At 40.2% G+C, this 22,629-nt stretch overlaps 1 protein-coding gene across 1 annotated transcript in view; it reads right to left on the reverse strand.

Moving 5' to 3' along the window:
* Positions 1–2,356: 2,356 nt before the first annotated feature.
* Positions 2,357–22,629, reverse strand: part of malrd1 (MAM and LDL receptor class A domain containing 1) — a 49,042-nt gene continuing 28,769 nt past the window's right edge. Inside the window, exons 21-33 of the mRNA XM_070928357.1 lie at positions 17,407–17,587; positions 15,039–15,167; positions 14,774–14,935; positions 12,398–12,555; positions 11,263–11,464; positions 10,373–10,651; positions 9,203–9,328; positions 8,100–8,166; positions 4,873–4,964; positions 4,645–4,741; positions 4,486–4,546; positions 2,550–2,657; positions 2,357–2,458 (exon numbers count right to left, since the gene is read on the reverse strand). Coding sequence (XP_070784458.1) covers positions 2,357–2,458; positions 2,550–2,657; positions 4,486–4,546; positions 4,645–4,741; positions 4,873–4,964; positions 8,100–8,166; positions 9,203–9,328; positions 10,373–10,651; positions 11,263–11,464; positions 12,398–12,555; positions 14,774–14,935; positions 15,039–15,167; positions 17,407–17,587 — 1,764 coding nt within the window. The remainder of the gene's footprint in view (positions 2,459–2,549; positions 2,658–4,485; positions 4,547–4,644; positions 4,742–4,872; positions 4,965–8,099; positions 8,167–9,202; positions 9,329–10,372; positions 10,652–11,262; positions 11,465–12,397; positions 12,556–14,773; positions 14,936–15,038; positions 15,168–17,406; positions 17,588–22,629) is intronic.

Here is a 22,629-nt window from a genome sequence, read left to right on the forward strand (position 1 = left end):
ACCTATAGAATATGTTGAGCTATTGATATTTAATAAGACATCAGTATGTAATCACATGGGCCTTTTTCACAGCAGACATTTTGAGTTAAAGTATTTTGAATTTAAGTATCATCACTTGCATTTACTACTGTGACATGTCAAAATGTATTCTGTAAAAAAGGCCCATTGAATACTTAAGACTGCATTCTGGGTCAGTTGATAACAAATATGTCCCATTATTTGGCCAATAATTGTAGCAACCCAGATTTTTGCAGTAGTATTTTATAAATACTAGAATATGAAGGTGAGAAGAATCATTCCCCCAAAACAAGTGAACAAATAAACAAGTGAAAGAAAGATTAAGTAATGGGCGTTGGGGTGTTGGGTATCAGTAGGAGGTAAAATCAATCACATCAAGTTTTTATTGGTTTAATCAAAATTCACCACATGAAGTCTAAGATATCTGGGTAATAAGTTGACAAATCAACAATGTGACCTTTTCTTTCCTTCTTTTTCCAGTGAGGTTAAGTTTGAAAATACAGCAGTGCAACTGGGATGTCTTAAAAATCCAATTAGGAGCAACAGCACATGTTTGGATGTAATTGTATTGCCTAACATGATTTTAAAGGAATAGTTAGACATTCTGGGAAATGTATTTACTTGCTTTCCGCAGAGAGTTAGATGAGAAGATCGTTACCACTCTTGTGGCTGTATGTAAATATAAAGTTAGAGCTCTAGAGGTCCAGGCTTGCTGTTTCCCCGTTTCCAGATTATACGCTAAACCAACCAGCAGCTGGCTGTCGAACTTCATATCTAACAGATAGATAAGTGAGTGGTAACTTCTCATATAACTCTTGGCAAGAAAGCAAATTTCTCAAAATGCTGAACTATTCCTTTAACTGGCGTGTTTTTGAACCTGAATTATTATCAGTACTTAAAGGATGACAGTGAGGCTGAGAGGAAGCTGCCTACATGAATTGATGCTCTCTTCAGAATATCTCACTGTAAATCATCATGTTGACGGTCAAATATGAGGAGGCCATTTATGATAGCATGTCTGATGATACGCAGCTGAGAAGAGCCATGACCGAACACTTGTGAAATTTATAACAGACTGGTTTAACTGTGCTGTTTACGATCCCATCTGCTCTGTGCTGGTTGATACAGAGAGTTTGAGAGTCAGTTCACACCACAACAAAGCGGCTGCAGGGACTCTGACTTGTAATGGATTTTAATTTGCAAATAAAACAGGGCAAACTATTTTATTTGCACTTGTGGGGATTAAAAAGGATCCCTAATGAAGTCAGGACTCCATTTGGAAGCTCTGTGAGTTCAGTGGAGCCTTTCAGTTCAATGAACGGGATGTTTTCTGCTTTTGCCAGCACTAAAGAAAACCTTTAATCACCATGCACAAGGCACCCACAACCAGAGCACTGTGGTGCTCTAACTTGATAAACTGCTACACTGGCTGTATGAAGTGTACAAAATGGCCACAGTTTAGTTTTTGGATTTGTTCTAATGCCCATTTTGACTTGTTTACTGCTGGATAGTGACAGTTAACGTCTTTTTTATCTATCTAAAAATGGGCAATTTGTTTTTTTCTGTCTCTCCTAAATCTTAGGAATAGTTGGACATTTTGGGAAATACATTGCCTCTCTCTGATGAGAGTTAGATACCACTATCATGTCTAGATGTTAAATATGAAGCTACAGGCCACAGCAGATTGGCTTAGCTTAGCTTAGCATAAAGACTGGAAACAGAAATAGTCCCCATAAAACCGCAACTTGCTTTGTTTTTTTGTATGGATTAAACAAACAAGATTTTAAGTTGTAGAGGTGCTAGTAGGAGGATTTTGTTACCTTGAACAAAACAATGCTAGCCATTTCCCCCTGCACCTAGTGTTTATGCTAAGATAAACGAACTGACTTCTGGCTGTAGCTTTATATTTACTGCACAGATGTGACAGTGGTATCAATCTATTCATCTAACTCTTGACAAGAAAGCAAATAAGCGTATTTCCTAAAAATTTAAACTAAATGTATTGCTTCTTATATGGACACGTGGTCCATATAGTGGTTACAAGTGGTTTAAGTCTTAAACTCAACAATCATGGGTTAGTGTGCAACCCTTTCAGCTTTTATTTTCACACTGAGTACCAGATGGGTGGGGGGTACAACTTCATTAATTTGACTGATTAATACTTTAGTTGTCAATCACAATAGTATATCAGAATTGACAGTCAAATACATCCTTGCAAAATACCCAAACTTTCTTCCCCCACTTGGCACCTCAGCAGGTCAAGACAAACTCATCAGGTATGTGCACACGCTGTTTGACCCAGATCTACTGCAGTGTCAATATGTAAAGTGCATTGTTTTTATGCTTCAGAACTTTTGTAGTCAGCAGCATTAGCACCAGGGGGGTAATTGTACAATGGGTTGGAGAAGGACAGCTTGGCATCTTTCCAGGTCGAACCCTGCTGAGGACGAAAACACACAAAGAGACATACATCACGCTACTGACTTCTGCTCGGATAATTAGAGTAGAGCCCCAAAGGCTGAACACCTTACCTCCACCTCCCTCCTCCAGGGGTAGACACTGATGGAAAGCCCTCCACCATCACTCCTGCTGGGGTTAACTCTGGGACAAACGCCTGGTCTTCCATGCAGGCACCGGAGCTGAGGGAAAGAAAATCGTGTACACTGGCTTAAATTTAGATGAGCCTTAATGTGCGGGAGCGCGTGAAATGCAGGCGCAATTAAAATCAAACTGACCCGTTATGCGTCCACAATTACCCCTCTAACCTCCATAAAACATTTCATCATCTTCCAGAGGTGGAATAACTATCACACGCTGTTTCCACTGCTCGGTTAAAACAAGTGTTGAAGAGGATCTGTCTGGATTGTGGAGATATCGGTTCACACCTACACCTCTCTATTTATATCTTTGTCCTCACAGGCAGACACATGAAAGCAAACATGTACAGACATACCAACACAGATATAGAATATACTGAAATACGATATGTGTTGTTGTATGTGTGAATCCTATCATGGGAAAGTCATCTGCGTCAGGAACATCACACATGTTGGTATTAGTAAAACATATATTTATACATAATATTCTCTCTTAAAATAGTATGAACAGTAGCATGAGACTACATTTCATCACGACTTCTGCATTACACACACACACACACTCAAACAGCACCATTAAATCCATGATAATCTCCATCACAGTCATGACAGTTGTGGCTCTCAACATCACTCTCACTTTTATTACTGGCTGCACACCCACGCAGATACAAAATGTGTGTGTGTGCTTGGACATGCAGCTCACTCATTTTGTCATTTTTAGAAACACACACAAACACACACACACACACATTCATAAACGCACACAAGAGAGCCATCATCCAAATGGAAAAGCTGTGATTGGATCATCTCCGGTGATGGCACCTTTTTCAGTGATAGTAGAAATAACAGAAGAGAAACAAAGCAAACAGTGGGCGCATACATTAACAGGAACACCTGTGAAGTGGTGGACAGATAACTAAGTACATTTACTCAAGTACTGTACTTAAGTATCATTTTGAGGTACTTGTATTTCCATTTTATGCTACTTTATACTACTACTCTACTGCATTTATTTGACAGCTATAGTTACTAACTACTTTTTGGATTAAGTCTAGTTGAGGCCCCTTGTCATGTTTCAGATGTCTATGAGTTGTTAGTAGTTCATTTAAAGAGAGATTTCTCCTTTAAACTTTTAAGTTGGTTTAATTCAAATAACTGTTTGAGGCCCAAAGAGGTAAAATGATCCAGTATTTTACAAAACAGACCCCTAGGCTGGGAACTAAAGGACTAAACTACCTGACTGTATCTAAAGTAGATAAACTAAATAAAATGCTGCTTACACACCATCAATATTAACAATCTAATAATGTAATATGTAATAATATATCAGTTACAGGGGACAATTTGCTGCAGGACAAGTAGATTTACTTTGAATGCTTTAATTACAATTTTGCTGGTAGTATTTCTGTATTTTTACTGAAGTAGGATTTTGAATGCAGTACTCTCACGCTGTATTTTTACTTAAGTAAAGGATGTGAGTACTTCCTCCACCACTGCACCTATGTAATGTAGGCTGTTGATTAAACTGGTTATTTTTGGCGCCGTAGCTTGTGGTGTTGCATTTGATCAGATTATACGGTTCAGTCATTGTGTCTCCCTGTTGTATATGCACTATAGTGTGTAAATATAACACACAGAAACACAAATATCCACAGCCGCACACAAAAACTGCAAAATCAATAATCCTAAATCAAAAATGTAATCTAGCAGAAAGGCTTGGCAATCACCCTCTGACCTCCTCTAATGTTAGATCCACTTATTGAATAAATGTGAGGTGAATGGGAGAAAAATGAGATTTGTGCAGCTGAGAAACCTAATGTTGCTCGAACAGAATTCTCTGATGATTGATTGGACATTTCTGTGTGCTGACCTCTGCTCTCCAGTCAAAGACTGGGCTATCCATCACCCCGTAGTCCATTGTGTCGGGCTTCCTGTGGAGCCAGCAAAAAAATATACTCATCATCAACAACATCATCATCAGCAACATCATCAACAGGAAAAGTGTTGTGTTATTGTTGCCAGAACTCACATTAAGTGGCATTTTTTCTTGCATAAAGCCAGAACGCAGACTGCGACTCCAGCAACAAGCAGCAGCAGTCCGATGGCGATGCCGACATACACAGCGTCTATACAAGATGGGAGGCACATTTAATTCTGGCATAGAGAACTACACTACCAGGGTATGCAAGGAAACTGTGAATAAATACAGGTGAGACCATTTAATGGAGACGAGCAGGGAGGTGTGTTTCTTTATTACCCAGCTGTGTGTCCTGTGGTTTGGGTGACACGGTGGATAGAGATGGTTTCTCCCTCACATGGCAACGGTTGCCTGTCCATCCGGGATGACACCTGTCATCAGATATCAAGAAGTTGGGCAAAGTTATGACTGATGGTGGGACAACATGCTGCATGGTAGCATGGAACAAAATGTCCTAATGAATCAATCAAACCTAATTTGTATAGCGCCTTTTATACAAGTTAATGCAGTTTAAAGTAGTTTGCAGGTGACAAAATCCATTGTTTTCTGATTGTCAACAAATCCCATCAAAAGACCAACAATGAATTGATCCAACTATCGAGTATCATCTGTGTAGCTAAAGCCAGATGCATCTTACTCCTCTATGCTATAGAGCTCCATTGTTGGCCAAAAACTAGACACATCAGTGATCCACCCTGTTGCATGTTTTTGTCTAACATACACCCACTGCCCTATCAGGTGAGCTCAAGTGCCCCTTTATCAGCACCACTCGTGATGCTCCACATGTGTTCTTTTGAATTGATTTTACACTCAATGTTATGTGGCACTATTAATTATATGAAAGTGGATAATGTCTTATATATATAATATATTATAATAATGTCTCTTTCTTAAGTAGGTTTGGTCATGTTTGCATTCATACTACTACCAATTTGGTTGGCAGAAGCTGGACCTTTCAGCCAAACTACTTTTCACACGCTATCAATCGCAGAACATGGTGTTAAGGTGTTAAAACTGACTCAGGTTGGTGGGAGGCGAGTCCTGTGCAATGGACCTAAAGTATCTGGTAGTTTATTTGTGGGACAATAAATATACTAAAGATCAGCCTCACACCAATATGTAATCCTATTTGTTTGTGTATTTTCCTCCAAATATAAATATGTGGTTATGTATAGTTTTTTTAAAACAAATCGTAAGTTCTATTTTCTCAAATAAGCTGAGCTACTCTGCAATCTCTCCACGTAGCCCCTGGCAACTGCTGAAGTACCGAGGATGGGAATCACTGCACTAATACATTGTTGGTTTTGGTAAAATGTAGAATAAAACCGTCCTTATCCTTTTAAATGTGAGTAAAATTATAAAAGTGAAACAATGTAAAATACTAAAGTAGATAAAGAACATAAATCCCAGTCTCTATTACCTCTGTACACATATTCTCTCACACCATCTACAAAAACAAACAAAAAGACATCACCATCTTGACAAATGGTGCAAGATTTATCTGCTGGACATCCAGCATGGAAACACAGACTAATCGCTGTTTGGCCGGTCTGGTGAGCTGCATCGCTGGGAAAGAAAGTGAGTTCCTCTTCTCCCAAATGGAGACTCTGCTCCAAGTCAACATCTGTTCAGTATCAGCTTGATTTCTGAGCAACATTGACCTTCTAATGGGAAACACACACACACTCAGCGAAGCCTGACTGTGTCATTATCATTCAGAAGGGGTCAGGGTATATATCGTGTGATGGTTTGGCCATGGCAGTGGGCGGTCCCTGGCCTGGTTCCCTGGTGGATCCCGTTCAGCAAAGTGGAGGAACATGATGCAAATACTGAGCCAGAGGTGCCCTCCAATGCTGGCCTCGGGTTCTGCTACAGCAGGGCTGTTATCAATGCTGGAACAGCCACAGGGGCTCCATACCACCCTGTGCAGTGAATGACGGCGGTAAAGTCCTGTTACATAATGAGAGGAGGCAGCGGTGGCGGTGCTGCATTGGGGAATGTTGGACAGGGAGATGAATAAAAAGGGGAATCAAACACAAGGAGGTTGAATGAGAGAACGAGAGCGAGGGAGAGGCAGCATTTCTGCCACAAACAGCGTTGAAATATCCTTTTTGCAGTCAGAAACAATATTCCTGTTTTGTTTTTTATGTAGTTATTGTCAGTATCTTTTGAACATCAAAAAGGAAAAGGAAAAAGGAAGAAAAAAAGATCTTAAATGCTCCTTTTCATCTCAGCGCCTGGAGGGGTGTGTCGATTGACTGCAGCTGGAAGGCTGAGCTCCGGTACGGGCGGCATGGTAACGAGAGAGAGTAAACAAACTTGCGCTGTAGCTGACAAACAATGGGCAGAAAGTGTGTTGATAGGACTGGTACTGAAGAGTAAGGACCACACTAACATCTAAATGGGCCAAAGTTATTTTTGCAGGTGCGTTTACATGCTGTTTCATGTGCTGCAGCTGAGCAGCTAATTGGCTGAAGTTAGCAGTGCACTTTTGTTGAAGGACAACATGTGTGTTCATGTCAAAGTCTGTGGCTCTTGCTTTAGACAAATATGGTTTAAAATGAAGCGATTTGATTGGCTTTAAGAAAACAAGTTCTCTATCTATGTAGACAGAGAACTATTGGTATTCTGACAAATGAATGCAAAGATAGGGGGCGTTTACAGAGCAGATGTATATGCTGTAGCAGACATGCAATTTAATTTCAGTTGGTCTTTAAAAGTGTTTTCCTGGTCCAGCATCTTCAGCAGGATTGCATTTCCAATGATATGACACTTTTAATTGCATTGCGGACACATTGTGCAGTTAGTTATGTGACTTAAACAACAAGTATCTTCCCTGCTGCACAATTCCCATCCAGTCTGTGGTGAAAGCAACCCTCTGACACGAGGATGGAGAAATATGAATCTCTCAGAGGACTCACTGGTGCATAATGATGTTAGCAGATCCAGCAGCAGGTCTTCTAATTGCATTCTTACTTTTATAATAAAAATGTCGTACTGCCGACATTCTAAGCTGCGGACGCAGACAATTAGATTCATGAGCTTCCAAAAAAACCTCCAACAGAGTGATCGCGGTGTGTGTCTCGAATGGGTTTTGCCATCATGCCATTTTAGCATCTCAGCAGATTCATCTGATGCATGACTCTTTTTGTGATCTACCCACTAAGACCATAGGTAGCAAATATTGACCAGGAGAATCCATCAGATTCCCAGGAAACACTGTGCTGGTGGATAAATGAAGGCAGAGCCACCCTGGTTAATCTGTGGGGGATAAGCAGATTCCCACATACTTCATGGAGCGTGTCTTTTCCAAGGAAAGAAACAAGGCTGATGGGATTTCCATGTTTTAAGTCTCACAAAGAGAGATAAAGGATGGGAGGAGGAGTGTGAAGAACAGACATGATACTTATCTTTGTTTGTGCGTGCTCGTGAGTGTGATGTAGTGTGTGTAGGCGTGTGCTCATACATGTGTGTTTATCTGTGTAGGAGTGAAGTTTACAGCTTACATGCAGACAGGCCCGTGTCGCTCTACAAGGCATGAGCCATGATCCAGACAATACAGCGGAGGACAATCTGCAAATTACACAAAAAGAAACTGACCATCAGGGCTGAATATCTCATAAAAAATACATACAGAATAAAATCCTCCAAAGCTTTTTCCTCTGCTCTCGTTCTCTGTCACATGCCATTATCCATTTCTCTCTTCTCCTGACAGGAAACAGATGTACACTCAAGCATATTGCTGCTCAGACATCAGAACATGAAATCAGTGAATTATGTTGCCGGAGGAAACGGTGTACCATTGAGCGTCATCCATTAACCTCTGCAGAGAGCGTCAGCATGCACATTAATCCACTTTAGTACATATTTTTTCTTCCATCCTGTACATCTGATGACAAATGTTCTTCCCTCCATGGGTTGTGTGAGGGTTATCAGGGTTGCCTGTTAAATAATCATCAGGTTTGAAACACCATTATGAAAGTCCTGTTCAGCCGTGATAAAGTGACTTTGGCTTGGCACTGAACGCAAGCTAAATGTGAGTTTTGGTGTTAATCCTGAAAACGCAGGAAAGCAGTGGTTTAAATGGATTTTGGCAGCTCGCAGTAACTATTGAGGTGTACTTTGAATGCTAAACAGCCAGACATGAAAATGTCCAGGGCGTCACTGCTAAGGCTGGAAATGAGCAGACATGAATGAAGTTTTGGCAACACTTGAGTCAAAACTGACTAGTGACTCATGAGAGTATGATATATATACTGTATATAAATAGCTAAATCTATGCATTTAAAAAAAGCATCTTGTTCACATGGGAGGAAAGACGAGTCACCCGGCTTGAAGGCCTTTTTTACTGAGATGGAGAGCCATATTTAAACTAAATTGTGGTAATTGACATCAAAGCATGAAAAGAATATCAATATAACTACATGAAGAACTATATCATCAAAAGTGAAACACACAGATCAAACTATGCTGAGGCAGAGGGTCGCTACATCTCTAAAATCAGAGTGCCTCTTGTGACGTGTTTGAGCTTCAAGGTCGGGGAATCATAAAATGGACTCTGGTTAATGGCAAAAAGCTTGAAAGGGGAAGGTAAGTAAAAACATGTTACCATGGCAGCTGGACTCATCAGAGTGAAAAGGCAGACAGTCAGCAGAGTGGTCACAGCGCTTCTGAAGTGGGATACAACCAGACGAAGCTTCACACACCAGTTCTCCCGGCTCACACTGCAGCAGAGCTGGTGGAAAAAAATTAAGCAGAAACAGGGAAATTGGTGTTTGAGGGGTGTATTCACAGATCACTATGAGCAAGAGTGTACTTTTTACATTTCCTATGTGCACATGCTGCAAATTACTCAGCTCACATTTTGTGCTTCTTAAGCAGACATTGTGTCGGTCCTTGCACCAAAATTCAAACAGTTACACCTCCAGAAATAAATGGTTCCTGGTTGAAAAAAATTGTCCCGTTGCCAGACAACATAAATGCTGCTCTCAACCAAGAGAGTGATGACGTCAAGTTGATTTAAAGAGCGCATTTACTTAACAAAAATGCTGACCGAAGTGATTGAAAATGTATATGATGAAAATGAAAATAAGTAAATCATAACAGACAAAATAAAAGCAATCGTGTTGTCATGTTGATAGTTGTTGAGACTCAAAAGCAGTTGTAAAAAGATGGGTCCAAATATGAGGTTTAAAATTCAGGGGCAGGGATGAGAGGCATAACAAAAGGAGGAGATGGATGAAACCAGGTGCTTCAGAGCAACGATGCAAATCATGACCAGGCTGAAAAAATCTAATAGAGTCTACAGGGACAAAACAAATGATGCTACACGGCTCTGTACAAAGAGTCCAGTACATTTTGACTGTCTGTTTAAAATGCAAGGACATAGACAAGCAACATAACAGCTTGCTTAAACGGTTAGCTCGCCCAAATTACAAACAACAAACAAAAAAATAAACATTTTCTACCCCTAAGTCGTATCCACATCAGCCGTGCAGATAGTTTTTCTTTTATTTGTCCAGGTTTTTAGATGTCTGCCACTGAAACTTGTGCCTCCACCCATACAATAGAAGTGCATTTTGTTTGTGGTGCTCAAAATGTTGAAAAAAGTCACCTCCATAATATTATATATTATCTTACATTGGTTGTGTCCATACAGGGGTGTGTTCACATACCCACATTTTAGCGCAAACATGACATCTACATGTATTTAGCAAGTGTCTGACTCTGGCAGACTTGTGAAGTGTGCTACTTGACAAAGACAGACACATATACTTACGGCAGCTGTACTCATCCTCTCCGTCAGGGCAGTCTGGGAAGCCATCACAGCGCAGTATGGAGGGCAGGCAGAGATCATTCAAACACTGGTAATATCCAATAGGACAGAGATCCTGAGGAGGAAGCGTACCAGGTACCACAGTGGGACAAAACTCTTCATCGGACTGATCAGCACAGTCCAGCTCTCCGTCACACCTCCAACTCTCTGGGATACACTGATAGGAGTATGTACACTGGTACTGGTCCACACCACAGGTCAGAGGCCGGGGAGTTACTGGTCCTGAGGTGACATATCACAGGTAAGATACATGCACACAATTACACATGCATGCCGAGAGCTTAAGACACCTTAAATCCCATTTCATTGATTTTAGTTCACTCACAGCCAGCATCCCTCAGGGAGAAATCTCCGAGGATTGTTTTAAGACACATGGTGAAAAAGGGAGGTATGCTAATGGTCTTCTTCAGAAAATCAACCGAAGAAGCGATTCAGGGGTGAAAGGAGAACGGCAGGGTGGGAGTGAGGAGACAACACAATATAAATGTAATTGCTTCCCTTCTCCCCCCCATTGCCCTCTGTGCCGTCCCTCGGTGCTGACCCAGTCTCCACAGTGAATTTATATGGACCTACGGGGCAACAGGCTCCATTAACTCACTACAATCTCCCCGAGGGCCCACACAATTTATATGGAAACAGAGCAGAGAGCAGAGGAGCATGGGTGTTGGTGGACAGAAAATGTGGAAAAATAGGAAACGGGAGAAGGTGAAAATTGGAAAAAATGGCATGAAAAATGAGCACAGTGCTGAAAGGACAGGAAATGAGGAAAAAACAAGAACCCAATTGGAAGTGAAAGAGCACAAAGAGACCACAGACAAAAAGGAAAAGTTTACCTTCGTCCATACACTCTGCACTGTAGGAGATGTCATCCAAGGCGATGTCTGTCCACACGTCTCCGCCCACCTCCGCCTGGAAGGTCACTCTGAAAGGTGCTGGGTTGGACAGGATGACATTCGCGTATGTCCACTGGTTTTCATGGTTTCCAGTGGCTGCCCACATCAGCAGACTGGTGCCACTGGGACCAACAGTGTACACCTGGTGAGGTGCAAAACGAACATGGAAATGTTACTTGACATAAAATGATATTGAGAGTGTGATGTTTTGTCAATAAAATTACGTTTTCTATTTATTTGGCTCTGTAAGTGAACAAGCAATTTCGCAAAAAGAAAGACAACAAAATATGTAATTAAAAAATAATAACAATATATAAATAAATAACAATACAACCCAATATCACAACATGAAAGAATTTTCTACAGACCAAGAAGGTGTACGCTGAAGTTACAACTTTTGGATACTTTCAGGTAACGATTTTTTGACTTTATACATACTTTGTGATTTAAATCAAGAAAGTAGAGCTTTTAATTGAATGATTAACATTACATGGCTTTCTTTGAAGTTTAAAAATTGTAATTGGATTCATGTATTTCCGCATACTTCCACACATTAGTAATGTATGGAATAATACATATTGACATAAGAAATTAATAAATCCTTAATACAGTATTACAGTTGATTTGGACATTTCTTTCTTCCACATAAGTTTAACGGAGAATACTGGTGCCATTTTAAGTTATAGCACATTTGTGAGTCTATTAGTTGTTTTCCTTAAGAACTGCTTATTGTTTGTTGTCTTGAAATTAACCCAAGCAACAAAGACACCTAAAAAAGACATGAAAAGATGGATATGATAATCAAGTTTGTGAGATGACATGCTTTGATGGATTATTTCCTGGCAGGGACACTTTCATTTCTTCCTGTGGGTATCTGGTGACTGACAGTAAGCAGAGGGGAATGTAGTGTGAGGCACAGTAAAATAGGAGAGAAATTTCTGACAAAACCAAATTGAGCCTTCAGGTTGACTGTGATGGACCATCTGACAGCCGTGTTCGGAAGCTAGATGCTCGACACAAACTAACACATGAAGACTTTGAATTATTTATGGAAATGAGGCTCAGATTAAATCACCTTCAGTGTTCCCATCCTGTCAGAGCCGTGCATGTAGAACCAGAAGCGCAGGTGACACAAGCCGACACCGCCTGGAAATGGACTCCTGGTTGTCACCTTGGCGACGTCGCCCTCCCTCTGCACGGCTGAGTGTATGTACAGGAAGTTCCCTCCACCACCTTTGGAGACAAATACGGTACAGAACACTTGATATTTATTGTACATTTATGTAAGGTTTGACTTATACTACAGTGTGATGAATGACAAAGCTGGCGAAATAATATCCACAGCTAAACCCTTCTCAACCATTCAATCTCAGCTGTACTGCAGGAAAGAAATCCAATATCTTTCTTCTGTTGGTTCCAATATACATGATAGTTGGACAGAAGAAAGCGTTTGTGCTGTTGTGAAATGCTGTAGCCTGCGGCCAAAAGCTGCAGAGAGCTTCTTCAGCTCGGCTAGGCTCAGCGATGAGACAGCATCTGTGTGAGGCCAGAACAAAGTGGGAGTTTTCCACATGAGTTAAAGGGGATTTAAGGCACAGCAAACTCTGCTCCCACCACAACACTGGATTCTTCTCTTCTGACTCAAGAAATAAAAATCAAAACAGAGTCTGTGCATCCATTCAGATAAAAGCTGTTTCCCACACATTCAGACACACTCGGTCATTCAGACGTTAACATCATCTGATAATGTGCACCTCTTGCCCTTGTCCAGCTCTCTGGTGTGTGTTACAGATGGTTTATTGATCTGCTCTGTAGTAAGATCATAAGTTCATTCTATGACACAGTGCCTAGTGTCCAGATTCATCTCTCAGATCAATAAACTCAACTGGCCAATCAGAAGCAAGCGGCCAATAAAAGGAGGCATTTGAGCTACATTGTCAGCTAGGACAGTTGGTTCATTGAGTGCAAAGTTAACAATGTCAAAACCGACTTTGTACTCAAATTTATGGTCAATCTACAAAATGTAATGGATGATATGATGACTTGGTGTTACACACACCTCCTCCAGCCCAACGTCACCTCTACAACAAGAGTGCACCCAGTGGAAACATGACACGTCTCCCAGTACAATCAAGACGGAGCTGAAATCCCAACATTATCCAACGAGGGCTGCAACTAGCAATTTTTTTGCAGAACTAATTGTTTTTACAGTAAACCGATGACTTGTTTAGTCAAAACAATGTCAGAAAACAGTACAAATGTGCTTTCATCGAGCCAAAGGTTAAATCTTCAAAAACTTGCTTTGTTCGACTGACAGCTTAACATTCATCACTTTACAATAATATAAAACAGAGACAGAAGAAAGAAGCAAATTTGGTGAAGCAGAGCAATTATCAAAATTTAGCCATAAATGCAATTACTGTTAATGGATTCAGGTGACTCCTTGACATGGCTCTGCATTACTTACTGTCTTTTGTTTCATTTTCTCTCTGTGAAGTAAAACAAACTGTTTACTGCTACATAGTTTCCCCTCAAACCCCTGCAATACAAAACTGTAATTAGATTTTTATCATTTATTATTTTCACACTGCTATCCTTTGTTCATCAAAACAATATTTAATGAATGCAAATTACAGGCACATGGAAATGAAGGTTTGCATTGCTCTGTATAGATAAGCGTAAGCGTAACCTCAGCACCAATGAGGTGGTTCATAGTCCCAGATCCATTTTGAATTAGTCAGAAGCAAAAATAATGTTTTGATACAGCAGCATCACTGTACACAAGATAAACAACAAGTCCAATGTTGTTAAGCTCAGTTTGACTCGGGCTGACATTGATCAGGATGTATTATTAACCCTGCTTTCACATGCCTGTCGGAAGCTCCAATTCCCAGCTGTCAAGTTGTAATTACAAAGGCGCTGCATTGAGCTGCCTGTGAGCTGAAAACATGTCGGGAGGACGCAGAAGTAGTTTGTTCTTAACTTTGAGAATAGTTTTTTTGACAGCAATATTAATCTTTCACTTAAAAATAAGTCAGAAAGCAAACATATACAGTGAGTTTTGAGCATAAACAGGACCCTTAGTGGAAATCTATAGTTGTGAGGAGGCAAATGCTCATTCTGTCATGGTCAAAATCATTTCTAAAGTTGCCACACTAATAAAAACCTGAAGCGATATTCATGTACTTGTTGTTTGGATTATGTTCACTGACAATGTTCTTTTCTCCTGACCTTAACAAAATAGTAATTTAAACCCAAACCATGATGTTTCTCTTAACCAAGTTGTGTTTGTGCCTAAACCTAACCAAACCTTAACCATAGTGGCAGATCAGAAAACGTGTTTTTCATCAGTGATTTGTAACAGTTTTGGAAAGCACAGACACCTGCCGATGAACAAGAGAGGAGCACTTGCTGTATATAAATGTAATTTGGCAGCAGAGTGTGTACTGACCAGGACTGTGGTCAGTGTGAGGTCCAGCTCCTGGTGTCTCACTCTGATGACCGATCCTCCAATCAAAGTCATCATCAGAGTCCTGAGAAAGCTGACAGTTCTCTTCCCACTGGTTTTCATCCATGTTGAAATCACAAGCGCCTGGCAAGCCAACTATGTGGTCTATAAGAAAGATGGAAGGAAAGAGGAAGTTGCTTTTCTGCTCTACGATAACATGGATTTCACTCCCACCTCCAAAGAAACCCCATTTCCCATTTCTACTCACCACAGTCTATCTCATCCGATTCATCAGCACAGTCGGCCTTGTAGTCGCACACCAGGGGGGACTCAATGCAGTGGCCACTGCGACACACAAAGTCTGTGACTGCAGGACAGCTGATTGGCTCCATAACATCTAAAACACACACAGACAAACATCGAAACAGATCTGAGGGAGGAACAATTATCATTCATGTCTATATTCTTCATCAGATAATTTTATTTAATCTTTTTTAGGACTGACCCACCAGACAGGAAACTATCTCCCCTTTTTACATTCAGATGAATCAAATCTAGCATCAGGCAAAATGCTACGACGAACAACTGTGTCTTATTAAAGCCTTCCTGTTCTCTGCACCAAAGGACACGAGCGGCGGAGAAGACAGTAAACAAAAGCAGACGAAGGCCTGTCAGAGAAATCAAAGCCTCCTTCCTCCAGCTCCGCCTTGTTTGAGATCGAGCAGAGAGGAAGGAAAAGAGATCAGGTGGAGCAGAGACAGCACACACGCATAACTACATTATGAGCATTTGTGTGGATGTGTGTTCGGTTTTAAACTTCAAAAGGCAGAGACATTAAATGATGAGTGAAATGAGCAAAGAGTTGAACTTCATTCCAGGAGGTCAGCGGCGTTAATACCATCATAGAATGAACAGATAATCCATTTTTTGCATTGCATTTAAAGTTGATGGAAGTTGTGTGTGAGTGTCATTTAGTTTTGGACAGTCAGTTCTTGCATTCACGCCTCTCAGTCTGATTTGATCTACGTCTCTGCTTGTCTGTAGGTCAGTATTTATGTCTTTCTATGTAAGTGTGTTTATGTTGTGTGTTGGGGAGGGAACGTCCCACATGGTGTCCGGCCTTGTGCCAGGTCCTGTTTAATGGGGAACATCTGTCTCGGACATAAACATCAAACAGCGTCTGTCACCACACAGAAAATCGAACGCTCTCCCTCTAAGACTCACCAGCTCTCTCTTTCTGTGTTCATATTCTGAGTGTGCCAGTGGCAGAATCAATTTCATACCACAAACTATCAGCTGAAAAGATCATAGAATAATTTCACAGCATATTTATATCTCGCCTGTGAAGATTATTGGAAGTACACTTTGATAAAACAAGGATGGAGGATAGCAAGAGAGAAGATTAATGTCATTTAATCCACATTATGTAATGTAGTCTGAAATCTTTTTTTAAATGAAGATTAATTTTCTAGGCCGCTCTCACTGCTGTGATCACTTATTCAGGTAAACCACCTGAATAAGTGATCATAGCAAGAAACCTTTGGATTTGTAGGGGCTTACATCAATCGTTAGTGTACTTTTGACATTTTGTTCTTGCATTTACAAAGACAGAGTCAATTCATCAATCTTCAAAGACAAGTTTGGAGATAGTTTCATGACTTTTAAGCAAACGTGGACTGGTATGAAAAGCTGACTGACTAAATGAGTTAATGACAGTCTCTAAAAGCATGAATATTTTTATTAAACTATCAAAGGTTTAGTTAAAATTACTTTCAATTTAAAGAAGCAAGAAGTTCTTACTGCTCAACTCTCTGCACAAAGCCACCTTAATATATGTGCAGAGGTTTGCTGAATACCAGCGACTCTGTGATTACTTTGCCAGGTGGTGAGATTTGGGGGTTTAAAGAAACTTTCCACTCCAGAGCTCAATTCTGGAACAATGAAATTTCAAGATATTTCCCATCTTCTTTTCCCCTCCATCTGGCATTTCTAACACCTCAAACATGGATGGAAGTGCTGCAAGGCATTTCAGTTACAAAAGGTGAGTCGCTTTTTATAAATCACTCAGTAGCTGGGATGGGAGTGTGGGATTCAGTCATTGTCTTGGCATTTCCTCCTGGTTGCCAATAGATGTTGATCAGATTCCATAAAACCCCCTTCAAGGAATACTTTGACCTTTCGTAAAACACACTTTTCTTTTTGCAGAGAGCTAGATGAAAAGACCGATACCAGTCTGATATCTATATATAAGTATGAAGCTACAGTAGAGCCAGCAGGGCGGTTAGCTTAGCTTAACAAGACTGGAAACAGGAGGCCAGCCTGTTCAAAACTAAATCCACCTACCACCTACAGGGGCAGAGAGTTTGGAGTTATTAACAAAGTGACTGAGAGAAACCAAAAGTGTGCGACTAAGATTAGGCGAGGAAGATCATTAGCATATTCAAGTTTTTGGGGTATTTTTTGTAGGTTGTGGTATTGTCGCTTGTGTAATTTAGATAGCATTAGTAGCATCTGTTCAAATGTGGCCCCAGAGTTTTATTTCAGTTCATCTTTTTAGCTTGTATTTTATATTTTATTTTGGTTTGGTCTATAGGCAACACTGCTCACAAAATGTTTGTACTGTTCATATCACCTACTTGGGGCACAGTCTATGAACTCCAGGTCATCCAGGGCAGCTCCTCCACTCAAGTCCAACGAGCGAATCCCCTCAAATATCACCTCAAAGTTCCTCAGCTTCCTCAGAGGGATCTCCGCTCGGTTCCATTTATTCCCTTGGTGCCCAGTTTTGTTCCACACCTCCCACATATCATTCTCCGTCTGTGGGGAAGAGCAGCGTTGACAAAGGACGATCATGTGGTGGCCTTTTTTGTGTCAACTCTAATATCATATCAAAGGGCCTCAAAGCCGATTCAAAGCTACAGCAGTGATTATTGTCAGAAACATATACGTCAAACTCTGAGTCTCATTCAGTCAGAAGTCAAGAGTGAAGAACATTTAGTTAAAATGAGCTAAAATGAACTCTTGGATGGACTGCTGCTGCTGAGAAACAGCGAGTACCATCTAAGAGGAGTCATTAAAGTCTCATTAGCATAACATTATAGCAATAAGTTCCCCTGCCTTGAGACCTGCTTTTCAGAATGAAAGCGTGCTCTCCCTGAGTTATGGTAATGGGTTTCTCTCATGCCACATGTGGAACATATTAAAAGACAGACTGATGTGTATTCCTCTATAGGTCCTCTCTGTCTTTTCCCATGGTACTAGCCAGGCACTAAATCATGACTAATACAGCTTTGAAACAACGAATGTGACTTTGAAAAGGGGTGTTACGAGCTAGCATCTCACCGGTGGTTTTTAATGTCATGTCAAGAGCATGAATGAGACACTTATAAAGTCATATCACTTCATATTAAAGATACAGTGTTTTGACTCAAGAATATGAAGAACTAGCACTGAGTTATTGGTGAGGCAGCAGACTACTTACTTGTAAAGTTAAACTGTTCTCTATGTCCTTTATTAAATTTGAACAATAGTGCAGTGGTTATACATATACGGTATATATCATAAATAGTCCCAGATTAAACCAAGGAACATTGAATTTGAGACAATTCAGACAAATCCTTTTGAAAGAAGGATAAAAGGAGATAAAGGAAGATTGAGCTGCATACATACTGACAATAATATCACTCTATCTGCAGTCAACAGCAGTACAGCAGTTAGATCTTCAAAAGCATTAAGGCTTAAGCATAAGGCTGGTGATATTCTACATTTTTCTTATTGTCAACAAAACCAACAATGAATTGATCCTCCTAACATTACCTGTGTATCTAAAGCCTGATACGTCTTATTCCTCTGCAGAGCTCCATTGTTGTCCAGAAACTAATAAAACACGTTGCACTGACATGTTTCTTCATTACCACTAATACTCACTTGTGTACCGCAGCTGAAAATAGTCCTCAACAAATGCACAACTTCCTGTGGTTTGAGTAACATTTGCTAAACATTACAGTGCTCAGCTGTTTTGAGAAATTATTTAGCCTTTTTAAGAAATTATATAATAACTTTATATAATTATATCATTATTTATATACAGGAACCATTTTTAAAGACCAATGGGCATGGGGCATGACAGGGTGTGGAAGTAAGAAAGTATGTTGTTGACAATAAGAAGCCTGATGCGTCACATGCTTCTGTGAGCAACCTGACAGCTAATTGTTGGCCAGTCGAGAGCAGGTAATGTGGATTGAAAGGGCCTTATGCATCTAAATTACATCCACACACAAACTTTCTATTTTGTTTCTCACTTGAGGTGATTGGAGCGATTGTTAAAATCCACTTCAGCTTCAGGTCAATATGGAGAAGCACTGCCTGGTTAAACCACAGAGTGTTTAATAGAAGAAAGTATAGATTTAACTAGCCATTCTCCCGAAGTTCATGAGTCTAATATTAAGACTGCTGTAACTCTGCAATAATTCATAATAGCCTCCTTGTCCTCCGGTCTTTTAAAAAGGTGACTGCAGGTCTATAACACATCATTAATTCAGTTTTAGGGGTGTTCTCTTGTCACGATGAGAATCAATCTCAGAAGTGTTAAACCTTTTGGACATTGCAGGTGAACAGGTAAACAGAAGACACGGTGTAGACTCTAATGATATACGACATCAAACTTACTGTACTTGAAGTTGCAAAATGTGGCCAGAGGCTTGACTGCAGCAAAAGAGACCTGGTCTAATGTACTCAAAACTAGAGGACAAGCAATGTCACATTCTACTCTGCAGTTTGAAAGCCTATTAAAATGCACCCTTGGGTGAGCCATGCACAGGCTGTCTCCTCTGCTTTACGCCAGTGGAGCCCTGGCTTGAAATAATCTTGTTACTGTGAGAGTAGAGCATAGATTAATAGGCAGCATTACAGCAGGACTTATCCAGATTTATGTCATGGAGTAAAGGCTCAATCTATAAAAGCAGCCTTAGAGCGACTGACAAGTGTATGGTACCGGCATATGTAGCTCACGCTTGATGTCTGGGTGGTGTATCAGTCCAGGCATTTATTCAATCAATTTGAAGGTTCATTTCCTGAGCTCACAGTCAAAGCAATACAACCGCAAATTCAGTTTGCTCAAAGTGAGGAGTGGATACACATTTACATAATTTCATTTTATCATCCCTCTGGTGACAGTCAAGAGGCCAACAAAGAACAAAGAAAGTTGTAATCACAATAAAATGCTTATGTTATTGAAAATTTGAAGTCCCCTATGTCTTAACCGCATACTGAATGTTCCACTAAGCTGAAATCCAATTTGTATTCATGGATTTTTCATTTTATGGAACCGCTGGCAGCTGTTTCTCTGTCAACTCACCTTCAATTCAGAGTACATCCACTTTTTTTTTACTCAATATCTGCGTAGTTATGTAATGTTACAACACTGATGGGATATTAGCATATTGTTTGCATGATAGAGGTGCTCTACATCTCTGCTTCAAATCAAGAACACGTTCAAATTATTTTCTTAGTCATGCTATGTTTTACTTGGGTAGAATGTCCTTTCTTTGGCAGATGTTTGGCTCACCATAATGGCAGCCCACATTTGAATACACTACACCATATTTGACTATATAAATGAGTAAATGGCAGGCTATGTAGCTTCGTTTTCAAATCATTTCTCTCAATCACCATATCATAATGCTGATTCAAAATGGATTTGTCAGTAAGTGCAAACAAACAGCCTGCTCTCACAAAATGTTATGAAATATACATGATGTCTGAAAAGGAAAGTAACATAGTTCTCCAAGACAAAAGCTTTATAATATGTAAAAGGAAGTAGTTTGACATTCATTTCATGTAGACTAAGAAAATTTGATAATATATTCTATTTTCAAAAAATTCATGTTCAATACTCAACTCAAAAAAAGTATTGTAAGTAAGATTTTGACCCTGTTTCCACTCTTTATGCTAAGCTAAGCCAACCAGTTGCCGACTGTAGCTTCATATCTACAGTGCAGATATGTGACAGTGGTATCAAACTTCTCATATAACTCTTGGCAAGAATGTGTTTAACTTTTCCTTTAATTCCATTTTCAGCCAGTTATTACTTTACTCTTATGTAGCCCGAGTATCCCAATTGTTATATCTGACTCTAACAAAAGCTTCAGATGTTCAGAATCAACTCTATCCCTGTCCCAAAATCTATACAGAATTAATTTGCTATTAGCTAATATCATATGACAAACATGACACGTGCAATTTCTGCTGTGCTCGAACCTTTGTGACAGAGATCACTACAGAGCTTCTCCCAAAAAGACATATTTGCTGTTTCAAGCTTTCCGTTTTATTTAAAAAAAATCACCCGGAGCAGTTAGAGCTGTTGGTTCCTGACATCTCTATCTGCTCTTGATAGTAGTTTTAAAGTAAAACCGAAACAGCATGGGACGGCAAATATACCTCTGTCATTTTAGGAGTAACTCTCATGCATTCTTAATATCGGGTGGATCTCCTCCTCCATTATCAGACTGCACAACATGCATGTAGAAATCACAAGCAGTGATTTAAAAATGGTCCGCTGCATCACCCTCCTGGTTCACTCCGAGACCCTGCCTCCATTCAGCTCCTAGCCTACATGTCCAGTCCACTCACTGCTGAGGACAGTTATCAGTGCGAAGAGGAACGACTCCCAGGAACAGTTCACAGGCCCGGTGATATAAATAGACAGGACTGTTGAGCCCCTCGTGGACTTCAGAGGGAAACACTTGCCAGGTAAATATAATCCCCTCCCTCCCACTCTGTGTCTCTGCCCATTGAAGTCTCCAGCATCATTACCATAACTGCCTTTGTTCTTCAATCAACCTTTAAAGATGGCTCACACTGTGTTTACACTGTGGTGCTCGCAGAGTGTGTGTATTTGTAGTCATGTCAGTGAAAATGTATGTTCATGTTTGCATTTGTGTAGCCGTTTTGACTCCAGGCAACTTCGAGGCTATAAAAATGCTATAATGTTGTAAATTATAGCGCAAAGCAATAATCCGTAAGTGCTAATGTCTTTGAACCGTCCAGGTCATACATGCATTTAACATCATTTATGCGTCATGGGAGACTATAGGGGCATAAACCTGGACGGAGACATTGGTTTTCTGTCTCTTGCCACAAACACACATAAGACACAAATCACACTTCAGTCAATGTCTAAAATCATATGCAATGACCTCTGAACTCACCACCCTCTGTCTTTGTCTGTGTGTGTGAGTGATTCCACCACCGAGAGTTAAGAGCTAACCTTCTTTAAAAGGCCAAATTTTACATTTTACATCCATATGTGAACAAGAAGGAGATGTAAAATAGTCCACATGCATTCATCATCTCCTGCCTCTCAGATAGCCACATAATCAATCAAATAGCCAGGGGGCTTGACTGAAAAACTGGGCATATCCCATGATTTGAATTTCTAAGAGCGGTGTTATCCTGTCTGCATCAGGTTTTAATGTGCAATGAATAGCGTAGTAGGGCGGTGGAGTTATTTGTATGATAATTTAATTCAAAACAGCATCAATAAATATAACATCTACATCCACAGGTGAGAGACACAGCATGGATATATTTTAAGTAACTGTTCAGTCACAGCAACTGTTTTGTTTTTGTCAACAGATCCCACAAAAAGACCAAAGCCAAAAATGTATCAGTACTTTTCTCGGTATTTCCATCCCCATTGGTTCCAACTAAAGACATAAATCTTTAAAAACAGGCCACAAATCATCTTTTAAAAAGACTAAATAATTTTCTAAATCAGCTGGGGACTGTACAGTTTTGCAAACGTTACTCATACAGGAGTAAATTGTGCATTTGTTGGGGACTATTTTCAGCGAGTATTG

This window comes from Enoplosus armatus, chromosome 21 (assembly GCF_043641665.1).
Source record: "Enoplosus armatus isolate fEnoArm2 chromosome 21, fEnoArm2.hap1, whole genome shotgun sequence".
Lineage (NCBI taxonomy): Eukaryota > Metazoa > Chordata > Actinopteri > Centrarchiformes > Enoplosidae > Enoplosus > Enoplosus armatus.